This window comes from Nuphar pumila, chromosome 4, assembly GCF_984573655.1.
Source record: "Nuphar pumila chromosome 4, dmNupPumi1.hap1.1, whole genome shotgun sequence".
Taxonomy (NCBI): domain Eukaryota; kingdom Viridiplantae; phylum Streptophyta; class Magnoliopsida; order Nymphaeales; family Nymphaeaceae; genus Nuphar; species Nuphar pumila.
In genome coordinates, this window is record NC_143252.1 from 128,741,327 (window position 1) to 128,753,806 (window position 12,480).

Below are 12,480 nucleotides of genomic sequence, written 5' to 3' on the forward strand. Positions count from 1 at the left end.
ATATAATTTATGTGTTTGCATTCGATCTATGCTACACATAAGATTAATCTTACCTTAATCAGGTTCTCAAACGTAGATCGACCTTCGTCTCCCATCTTAGAACCTTAGAGGAGTATCAATGGCTGATGAAAAAGCTCCAAGAAGAAAGAAAAAAGAAAAAAGAAGAAAAATATGAAGAATTCTAATGACAATAAAAGCGGGAGGGAGAACTACCATTGTTAATCCTCCTTGTGAGGGCCTCTATTTATAAATTGCTTAGGAAAGAGTCTCATCTCTAATATAAGATGTTAATATTTATTAATTATTTTTATTAAAATAATAAATTATGGGTTCTAATTTATTAAATTTTGAAATTAATTAAGGTAGAGTAGAAATGTGGGGACTTCTTACCCTCGCTTGGGTTTCAGTGACATAGTAACCTTTCGGGAGGCCTATAGACCTAAAGACTCATAAAAAATTGACGTTTAAATAGTCGATTCCTGTGGGCCACATTGACCGTACCTGACACCCCACTAGGCTGGGCATGACCCCTCTGAGCTTTTCATGAGACCTAGTTTGAGTCTAAAACACAACTTGGTCAATTTAGACTCTCGAATTTTACCTGAATATAAAATTGATTTTAACCCAAATTTAAAAGTTAAAACTAAAATACAATTACAGGTGTTACAACTACTTAATCAACAAAATAAGTACGTGAGAGACAGAAGTGTTCTGTGCGTCCGCAGCATCTATTGTTTGTTAGATCCTCTAATTCTCAGCTGTCATGCCATCCAAAATTGGGAGTGTACGGGAGATCAAACAAGCCCATATAGACTTTATCAATAACTCATGTGGCGATTGGGACATGCTTATCATACTTTGACCAGTTGCGTGTTCACCATTGACTCATCTGCCTTGGCTAATTGCAACAGTCAAACACTCATGCAAGTTGCAAAACCGTCAGTTGATGCAACCCACTAGCAATCGATCCTTTGCCGGAACTGGTCTGGCTTATGACCAACTTGCTAGCAGAGACTCCTTTAGAGTTTGCCTGATTGCAGCTGAATCTGTAAAGGCTTGGTCGAGTAATTTTATACTAACAAGTGTGGTCGTACTCAAACTAGGCTCAGTTGGACAAGCTTATCGCCCAAGTCTCCAGTTGGTCCAACTGCACCAGATGACCGGGTGCCTGGTTGGACTGGGCCCTAGCGGGGTCGGAAACGGACCCACCACCAACTCTGAACGAGCCATGGTCCCACGTGCTGAGTTTGACCAAGAAGAATGGGCAGTTTCGTCAGTCCGAAAAACCAACAAAGCAAGATGTAAACAGAAAAATAAGAACATCGGCTAATAAAAAAATGACGAAAACGTCCTGGAGTCAAATGACCGAGTGGAGAGGCCGGAAGGTGCCGCCATCAGCGTAGCCGACAACCCCGACGGTGCCTTCGCAGAGAGGGCAGGCGACGGAATTAATACCGATTGCGTCACACCCCCGACCCCGTACGACCCTCCGGATAGTCTCGAACGCCGAGCCACCGGATCCGATCCGATCCGCCCACATCCCCCGTCCCCCTCTTCCCGGTCGCGAATGGATCGGACTAGGTACGGGTGATGGTACAGCTATTTATGGACCTAGGTCCTAAACTAGTTACATTTTCGGTTCCTCACCGCGATCCGTCGAGACGGCGGTTTTATAAACGAGACGGAAACCGGTTCGTGGTGGGACCCGTAGTCTTTTCTCGGGGGTGTGGGCTTAGGAAGAGATAAAGGTCGCTCCACGCCCAAAAATATGCGATTCGAGAGAGAGAGAGAGAATTTGGCTTTGTGGGCTTTCTATTCTGCGGCTTCCCCCTCATTCATTGGCGGTTCCCCGACGGAAACCGGCGGGCGAAGATCCCGTTTGTTTCGGGTTGCCCGATCGCGGAGACTTTCCGGATCTCTTTTCGTGATTTTAATTCTTGGTTCCAGAAGGATCCGTTAGATTGCTGCGACTCCTCTCTCCCTCTCTAGGTTTTCTCTTTCCTTCCTTCTCTTCTCTTCTCTCCTCTCCTTTCGTTTTTCCTTCTTCAGATAGCCAAGAATTCGTCGTTCCCTCTCTCACCGAATTAGGGTTCGGATATCTTCCCACAGATGTCAAAATCGCGTTAAAAATCATGTTTTTAATTTGAATCCATAGAGAAAATCCTAAACATTTTCGCCTTTTGAATCCGATTCTTTTTCCTTCCCTCTGAATTGTATGTTTCCAAAATTGCGGTTTCCATCGTTGTCATTCTTTTTCCTTTTTCTTCTGCGCGTTTTGTGGGGTTTTTCTGGTATCCCCGGCCTTCCCGTCGCCGAGCCGATGGAGAGTCGGATGCGTTTGGTCTGAATTTCGCAATCAGACCTTTGGATTCCTCTCTGATTGGGTCCTGAATCTCTGCGCCGGTGAAGAATTAGAGCTTCTTTCTCCCTTTATCGCGGTCGAATTCCTACGGTTTCTTTGGTCTTTCCTTTTCTAGGGTTTCTTTCCGCCCTTTAGCGGGTAGGGAGAGGGAGGGAGGCAAATCTGCGGCCATGTTGGACGGTCAGTCGTGCGTGGTGTCCAGGTCGTTCTCCTCGTCGTGCGATCCCGATAGGGATTGGTACTACTCGCCCTACTCCGTCGACACGTCGAAGACGAAGCGGTGTTTGGAGGGGGAGCAGCACGATGATGCCGATGGCGATGTGCCCGTCGGAGGAGGAGGAGGCGAAGAAGGTCTCGGTGGCAAGAAACCCCGCCTACGGCCGCACCCACAGGCATTGCTGCCCGGCCAATCGGATTCGAGCACTCCGAGCCCCAACGATGAACAATCCGGCCAGCAGGCTCAGAGCGACCCGGCGGATGGTCCCTTTTTCCCCGGCCTCGAACGGGACATGACCATGAATTGCCTGGTCCGGTGCTCCAGATCTGACTACGGCTCCATCTCCTCGCTGAACCGGAGCTTCAATTCTCTGGTTCGGTCCGGGGAGCTCTACCGGCTCAGGCGGAAACTTGGGATCGTCGAGCATTGGGTGTACTTTGCATGCAGTTTGGTGGAGTGGGAGGCGTTCGACCCGTACCGGCAGCGGTGGATGCACCTCCCACGGATGCCCTCGAACGATTGCTTCATGCTCTCCGATAAGGAGTCGCTGGCTGTCGGCACCGAATTGCTCGTCTTCGGCAAGGACGTCAACTCTCACCGCATCTGGAGATACAGCATCCTCACGAATTCTTGGTCGTCCGGCCCTGCGATGGAGTCGCCGAGGTGCCTGTTCGGGTCCGCGAGCCTCGGGGAGATTGCTATCGTGGCGGGCGGATGCGATATCAACGGGCAGGTCTTCAGCTCGGCCGAGATGTACAACTCGGAGATGGGCGGTTGGGTCTCTCTTCCTAGCATGAATTCTCCAAGGAAGATGTGTTCGGGGTTCTTCATGGACGGCAAGTTTTACGTTATCGGTGGTTTGAATAGTCAGACAGAGTCCCTCACTTGTGGGGAGGAGCTGGATTTGGAGACTTTGAGGTGGAAGACGATCCAGTACATGTCTCCTTGCAGGGGAGAGGCAGCGGGCGCACCGCCGCTGGTAGCAGTCGTGAACAATGAGCTCTATGCGGCTGATTGTTCGGAGGCAAATGTTGTGAAAAAGTATGATAAGGAGAGGAACGCTTGGGACGTTGTGGGGAGGCTTCCTGAAAGAGCCGACTCACTGAACGGTTGGGGTTTGGCGTTCAAGGCATGCGGCGATCGGGTAATAGTTATTGGAGGGCAGAGGAGTCCGGGAGCAGGGCTCACAGAGCTGAATTCGTGGAAGCCCAGAGAAGGGCCGCCCGCGTGGGATTTGCTTGCGAGCAAGGCGTTGGGAAGTTTTGTTTTTAACTGTGCAGTAATGGACTGCTGAAACATTGGTGGAGTGTGAAATATCCGATTCGATCAAAACTGAGATCTGCTGTATTAGTGCTGAATAATGGGTTGGGAGAACCCATGAACAAGGGAAGGGCGTATAGGGTCAGTGCTTTTTGTTCAAGGGCATGAAGTTCCGGCTGATTGGTAATTAATATCTCTCTGCCATCTCCCCCATTTCTCTTCTTTTTTTTCTCCTTTTGTTGTCAATTCTCAATTGGATGGGTACTTAAGATCTCATAGAATGTTTCTCTCAAGAAATCTTGAGTGTGTTTTTCTTTTTCTTTCGCTTTTAATTTCTCATTATTGAAGTTCGATTTTGTAGCAAATGTCACAATTACTCTCCTTCATCTGTTACCATGAGATCTTTCAAAGATTGTCTGCAATTGGTACAGGGATAGGTTAATAATTTAAAAGACATGTGCATTTTATTTAAATTTGCAAGCTTGGTTCCCTTTGCTCTTGTTTCTGGTATGAAGAATTCCTCTTTGAGATCACGCTGCAGCACAAAGAAATATTTTTGTTGATTCCTATTGTTTATGCAGTTGTCTGGAAGAGTGAAACGCTTGATGGATTTGATTATCTGTCTTCTATTCATTGGTCTGTGGAAGTGGATAGATATTCTTTTGGTATATCATTGTATGAAATGGTTATCAAGGTGGCAGCTGCAATCTCGCTTATATCATTCTGCTTTTGTTATCGTGTTTGTTGCTCTTAGTCTTTGCTTGTTATTTAAACCTCTCTGTTAATTTTTATTGAAGTTGGTCTATCTGTACACGTAGCTTGCAGTTCTTGACAAGGCATTGGCTTGATTATCAATTTGGAATTGTAGAGATTATGAGAAACGTGTGCGTGCATGTCTGAATATGTGTGAAGCTATATATCCAGGCTGGTCCTCAATTCATTGGATATGCACATTTCCATATATTGTAAGCCTATGTAGATCTCAAGAGGCATCACGTTAAATTCTGAGTTACATTCCTATGCTATTCGTGGTCACGATCAGGTGCTGAGAAAGCATAGATACAGATACTGGAATATCCAGCATTTTATCTTTAATAATATAAATGTGAGATAGTAATTTCATTTCAATAAACCTGAATATTGTATTAACTGTCTTGAGAGCGCATTCTTCAGTACTTGAAGAGGAGGGGGTAAATAGGACCTAGGCAGTTACTGTCAACTTGGACGTTGAGACCTCTGTCAAGATTAATTATATGGTTTCTGGTTACAGAGTCAAAGAGATAGTTGGTGATAAATGACATAAGTTTTTCCTTGGAATTCTATGAGAGAACAAATCATTGTTCGGTTGAGATCGCTTATTTCAAATGAGATTGTCTTGATCAAGTTTAATACATCTCGTTTTATTACTGGAAGTGCCATAGGACATGGAGAAGCATAAAACGTGCTGGGAAGCACCAAAAAAAAATTGGGAAGCACGCTTCTCCTTTTCTCATTTTTTTTATTTTCTTTTTTCGCTTCTCGCTTCCCCCTTGTTTCTTAGGTTGCTTCCGGTTTGCTTCTCTCCTCGCTTCCGAGACGATTCTTGATTCGCTTCTAGTCCTCCCGTGCTTCCCGCTTCATACAAATTTGGAAGTACCTCGCTTTCTGCTTCCGCTTCCCGAATTGTTTCTCGCTCCTGCTTCTCTGACTGACAACTCTGATCACATACATGTAGATATAACTCGTATTTTTTTTCAATAACTATACAGAACTATCCATATGTATAATCTTTTGTTTTTTCTCCCTAAAGTTGGTTAGAATAAAAAAAATTCTGTTTGTTGAGGTGAAGTGTCTGCAGTTTTGGACAGACCGCATCTTGTTTAAGACTAATTCATACCATATACATGTAGATGTAGTGTACACATGTTTTCTGCATGTGTGCATGTGCATATGGATGTCTACATATGCATGTTGGTTTTTATGGAGTTTTGAACAGACTGCATCTTGTCTTAAGACTTCTTATTCCTGCCGTATACATGTAGATGTACTGTACACATGTTTTCTGCATATGTGTGCATATGCATATGGATGTTTAGATATGCATGTTGATTTTTATGTGGGGCCCATAATTCACTTGTCTGGGGTGAAACAGAGAAGTATGAATGGTGTCGGTTTTCCACTTCTCTATTAAAAGTTGGATAAATTCAGTGTTTCCAATAATATCCAGAGTGACCATGTATAGAAGAGCTAAAGAGATCTCTTGGAAATTGTGGGGTCCACAGCACCTTACAGTACTCGTCGGAGATTTCTAAGAACCCTTGATAATGAGGATTCTTTTCCACCACCAAATTTCCTCTTACCCAAGCACATAGTAAATATATTAAGGAGTGCAGATTACCATTTTGAAAAGATTTATTAGATTCAAAAATACAAATTAACCTGTCAATTTCTACTTTGCAGATACTTTGTAAGCTTACCAAAATGGCCTTGATACTAACAACTTATTCAAGCCCCATCGTGCTATTTTAGAATTAGATGTCTTTGGATTAGGAGGAAACTGCTCTATTGTGTCTTCAGCATGAGAAAGTGAATTCCCAAGACAATATTTTCTACTTAACTGTACAAATTAGAAACGCCCTTTTCTTTTGTGAAATAAATCACTATAATTATATATGGTTGCTTCACTTCCTACATCAACTTGTCAACAATGGCTGTATGTGATTACATGTTCCCAAATTCTTAGGATATTCCTTTATCGCTAATCCAAGAAGTTCCTTAGCATGGAAAACTTTTTGTTCTTTTTGATAATTCAAGGGAAACCCCCTCCCCCTTATCACTGCCTGCACATTGGCTGGCCTCCAGTTGGTAAAACCCTTAAGGCTCCCCCTGCCCACTGGGGAGTACACCTGGCTTCCACCTTTCGCCATGGCACAAAAAAGATGATGGAACCAAAGGGGGTTCGGCTGGTGGGCCTTTATCAAGCATGCCCCTGGTTTTCTGGTCCATGTCAATGGGTTTGACTTTGATGGGTCTGGTCTCTGTCCATCCCTCTCTTCATGCCCTTGACCATGGAAGGAGCACACGGTATCCAATGGCTTAGCATTGTAAGCTTTGTGAATTTATTAATGCAAGATTAATCTAATATGGAAAAAGCAGTGTGGAAATGACTTTACATTGCTAATGTTAGGAAGATACTTGTACTTATTCCCGAATCAAGGGTTCTTAGCAAAATATTATTTAATAATGGGTTACATGAAAATATGTAAAATCATTGGAATTAGTGTAACCTACGCTTAGTTCATTAGGTACATTTAGCTGTTTTCTAGTTCATCTGGTAAAAATATTATATATTAATGATGTCTGCATGGATTTATCGATTTATAATATTATATATTAATATCTTCGAGCTGTAAAATTCAGTTCTAGAAAATTTGAAAATAATATTACTTATTATTTCTCCCTTATAATGATAATGGCATGAACTTATAAAGATATCATCTCAAAATCTCAATAAAAGTACTCAAATCCTTCTTTTTCTTTATTTTCATTTTGAGTAGGCTTGAGAGTTCCAAGAATTTTCCCCGAAAAGGAATATGCCTTCTAAAAATATCTGAAGATGTCTGCTTACCAAGGTATTCTCATAAAAAATCTTTGACACATGCATAGTAGGAGGGGGTGGGGTTGTTCAACTTTTTTTCTGGAGTTCAGTGACTTAAGGTTTTCACACCTTTGCTCTAACCTCAGAATATGTTTTAATAATTGAAGTCATATTTGAGATAGACTATAACAGCAAGAATCAGTGTTTGTTTCATCAAAAAGCTTTAGCTCAATTGAGGCCATTAAGATTTACTAGATCACAAGCAGATATGTCGACTTGTTTGGAGTTCCTAACATGATCTCTATGTCTCATTAACTAGACCTGACCGTTGTTATTTTCTTTACTTTGGTGACCTTGAAGAATCAAGTTACTTGAGTCCTTGGATCTATACAAATCAAGTTGCATGACTTCTAGTCCTTAGCCATGTTATCAGGGTTGAAAACTTGCTCGCTCGAGTCAAGTCCCTTCTCACATATGTATTGCTAATATATAACTTTTTCATTACATATCTCAGCATCACTTGATGCAGGTGTGTGTGGTGTAATATATATCTTTTTCATTGTCAGCATCACTTGATGCAGGTGTGTGTATGAATGTGTAGTGTGTAGTATGTTTAGAATCTTCAGTTAGAAAATTTGGTTTAGGAAGTTATCTACATTTTATGTGCTTAGAAGTATGCATGGAAATCCTCCAGTTTTTCAATGAAAGCTTGACATTGATGACTCATAATTTCAAGGTGGAGAAGTAAAACTGAATTTTTTACTTTATGTAGTTTGTGGGGTAATTCCTCAGCTTTGTGCCTCAGGCAGAAAATTAAGAAGAATCATTGTTCTGATTGTATGTTTGCTCCATTTAGCGAATTCTATAGGCTAGTCCAACAACTTGTAGTTGTTCCATAAAGCTATGGCTGGAAGCATGTTTCTTAGTATTCTACCTGTATGCTTTTGCGGTTGTACTTGATATATTATGGATGTTCGTATTGTTGTTGGGATACGATCAGAATTTTGAAGGTTGTAACTGGTGAAGGTGTTTGGTGTTTGGAAAAGTTTCCATTTGAAATTTTGTTATGGCTAGAAGCGTGTTTCTTAGTATTCTACCTGTACGCTTGATAACATTTGAGAACAAGGCTCTTCTGAATTGATTTCACGTACCCAATTCATGTCTAAAAATTGTTGAGAAATCTTTCCACCATGCTTACCGGGTACAAACAGGAAAACCAATGTCTTAAGACTAAGCACAAGTGGCATCTTTGACGCAGTACTCTACACGGTCTTCACCAGAATGCTAGTATATATGATCATGTCTGAGGGTGCGTTTTAACTCCAAAGCCAGTTTGGTGTAATCACGACATGCTTTGGAATTATGCTCTAGTTTGGAATTTGATAATTTGATGGAATTTGATTCTTTTCTCCTTTTTCATCTTGGCCATTAAATTCATGAGTCAAATATTCTCTTTATCTTTGTGGCCCTCTAATCAAATTCTTAGGTACTTTGCCTCGTTTTTCCCTTAACATTAGTAATGAGAGTACAGTTCCTTTTTCCCACTACCCAGTATGAATATCTAAATGAAACAGAACATTTATACACTCAGGTGTATAAGGAACATGGGGGTTTGTTTTTCTCATTGATACCACTGGAGTTGATTTTCTCATGCCTGTACATTGTTCTGGATGTCAACTAGAACTTGTGGTGCTCACACGTGTGCATTCTCTCTCTCTCTCTCTCAGCACTTTTTCTATTTTGTTTTGCTATTATTGACCAACATCTTTCAACATTTCTCTTGCAATTGCCACCGTGCACTACCATGGGGTATTTTTTTTTTTATGACGAAGGAACCCTCAACGAGAACTGGGTCACTTAATGGGTCTGCCTCCCTGCAAAGTAAAACTCCCAGCCTTACATCATAAAGCAGTGGCAGCAACCATGCATCAGCGGGATTCGATCCTGGGCCTTCAGCTTGACAGAGGACCCCCGCTGACCACATGGGGTGTCATCCAGTAGCATTTGGTCTTTGGAGGGTGAATCTGCTTTTTTATCTTCTCTGTGGATTTTGATCTCATTGCTCTCTTCAACTTTTGAGAGCCAATCTCTTAGCATTCAGTAATTGATTAAAGGACCAACTTTTGTGTAACTGGTGGGGGTCTGCCTAACCCCAGCTTGTCCCTTCATGGACAAAAGGAGTGTCGAACTGAAAAGTAGCATCTTGTGGGTCAATTAGGCCTGACCCTATCTTTCGATTCAAGGCATGTAGTTGGACGCTAAATCCTCTGGATAAATAACAATCTTATGGCGGATTTTTTTAATCCAATCATACCCTTAGGCAGAGCAATCCTGATTCCTGATCCAATGTTTTTTTTGGAGGGTATACGTTTCTTCGTCTAGAAACACACGCTTTGAGGCATTTTGAGGATTATAACAGTTTTGCTTGGGAGTCTAGTGTCCTTATATTTAAGGGTAGTCAGAGAGATTTCAGAGATGGTTTTGTCTTCTTAAAAATCTCTCTTCTTTTTTTCTTAAGGTACGATGCTCCTTCCAACCGTCAGTTCCACTTGCTCGCTTGGGAGAAAGTATGTAGGCCAAAAGAAAGCCTTAAGGGATCACAACTCTGTTTAGCTAAGTTGGGATGAGTGCTGATGCAAGAGGATCCGAATCCATGGGTCCGTTTAATCCAATGCAAATACCTTAGCCGAGCATCAGTTTGGTACCCCTAATTTGTCAAAAACTGTTTATATGGGTGGAAAAGCTTATGTCGTGGGGGAGTTAAATGGCAACTAGGCAATGGCAGGGGTGGAGCCAATAATCTAAACTAGGGTGGACGCAAACACATAGTAATAAAGAAAAATTAATTACTAATACTAACAATATATTTTAAAAAAATAGTTATTTTAAAGCTTACCTTCCTAAAATCAAATGTCTACTTTGCAAAAATATTTAAATGGCCAAGCTACCTCCATAAAAGTATAGTTATATGAAAGACTAAAACAAATTATCAGAAAATACCCTATAATCCTACTAGAAATAAAACATAAAATGATGATAAATATTAATTAAAATGCTAATTGAAAAGAAAAAAATAGACAACCCTTAAAACCCTAATTAGACATTCATGTCATTTGAACAACGTAAATCAAAAACCGATATCCTAACAAAATTTCTATTGATAAAAAAAATTGTTAATATTCTAACAAAAATTAATCATTCATTATTCATGGGTTCATGCCTAATGGCAATTGAAAAAAATACAAAAAATATTGAAATCATAACTAAACATTTATGCCATTTTAAAAGAACTAAATCAAAATCCTAAATCCTAACAAGTAAATATGTTAATTGAAAAAAAAATCTAAAATTCTAATTAAAATTAAGCTTGCATTCATAGAACCATGTTTAATGTTGATTGAAAACAAAAACTCAAAAATAAGTAGAAAGTTTAATTAAATATTTATGGAATTTGAAAACCCAAAATAAAAACCTCAAATCCTAATTAACCAAAGTAAAAAACTTTAGGGTTTTGATAACCAAAATTAAACATTCATTAATGAAATCATCCTTAATGATAATTGAAAAGAAAAAGGAAACAAAAAACCCTAATTAAATATTAATTTCATTTGAAAAAAACAAATAAATACCCTAAATCATAAAAATCATTAATTTATGTTAATTAAAAAAAAAAACAAAGCTCCTAATATTCTGATCAAACTCGAGCATTCATTATTCATAGTCATCCCTGATGCAAATTGACAAAAATCATAAAAAATATTAAAACCCTAATTAAGATGGGCACAACAGTGGGCATGGACTCACACCTCACTCCTCATGGCCCATGTCGATCCCAGAGAGAGAAAGAGAGGGCATTCACGGGCGAGGGCGAATTGTGGTGTAGAGAGGGGGACATGTGTTTTTACACATGGGTTGGGTCCTAGGGTGGGCACTATCCAACCCAGGGTGGGCACTGCACAACCCTGGCCCGAACCCCCTGTTGTGGATTTTCGGGTCAGGGTGGGCATGGATCCTATGTGGCTCAGATCAGCAAGATTGCATGTCATGGATAGGCTATCAACCATTGTCCACCAAAACCGCCTGGGAGATGAGTCGTGTTCAACATCCTAAGCTGCCTCACGCTCACCTTATATGGAGCAAGGGCTGCTATTACTCTCTTGTTTGCTTATTATGGCCGGTTGCTAACTCATGACCGTTGGCAACATTTGGGATTCTTCCATGGCCAGCCAATGCTGTTTTTGTGAGAAATCAGAGGAATATGCAAATCACATATTCATTTTATGCACAATCTCTTAACGAGTATGGAAACAAAGTTACCGGAAGTTTGGGCAGTGGTGTACTTACAGATCAGTTGTAGTTTCGTTAGAGAGATGGGGTATACATTATCACCTTTGAGAACAACAGCCTCAATTGTTAACAAAATTCAAAATAACTTGGTTTCTTAGCAGTGGGAGAACATGTTTTTAGAATTTGTCACGGTTTAGATCATCCCATCGTCTGGCTCTGGCGGAATGCAGGATATTGGACACCATCTCCTCTCCATAGGATTAAAGTGTATTTTTAGCATCTATAGGAATAGATGGCAGGTATATATTATTCGAGATTCACAAGGGCGCTTACTGAAACCTGGTTGGGTCATTGATGGATCAAGTATTATGGACAGAGACTGGAACTTTTGGATGAAGATCACGAGTAATATTTCTAGCGACTCTTGTCTCATGAGATCAGGCCAGATTGGTTAACAGTCGATTGGAAGGGAGCGGGCCCTCTAATGCTATCATAGATCTTTTGGTCGCGTGTTTGTTTCAGTTTAACATATCAGTTTCAAGAGTTTAATGGGTTAACTCAGTCACTTGCTAGATTGGCTGTAAAAACCTCCTCCAAATTTCACGTTTTTTTCTTAATTCTCCTTTTTGGAAAACACAACAGAAGTGTTCTTTATTTAAAATTCTTTTTGAAAGGACGTTTTCAAACCAGGATTCAAAGTTCACGGGACAATTGCACATTTATGCAAATCAAAAAAGTCATTCATTTCACAAAAATATAACTTGCATAAAATGTTTA

General features: G+C 40.7%; 1 protein-coding gene across 1 annotated transcript; it reads left to right on the forward strand.

The window, feature by feature from the left end:
* The first annotated feature begins 1,778 nt into the window (after nucleotides 1-1,778).
* On the forward strand, nucleotides 1,779-4,336 carry LOC149841013 (F-box/kelch-repeat protein At1g26930-like). Its single transcript, XM_090003537.1, has one exon. The coding sequence runs from the start codon at nucleotides 2,533-2,535 to the stop codon at nucleotides 3,871-3,873; it is 1,341 nt and encodes a 446-aa protein (XP_089859663.1). The 5' UTR covers nucleotides 1,779-2,532; the 3' UTR covers nucleotides 3,874-4,336.
* The last annotated feature ends 8,144 nt before the right edge of the window (nucleotides 4,337-12,480 follow it).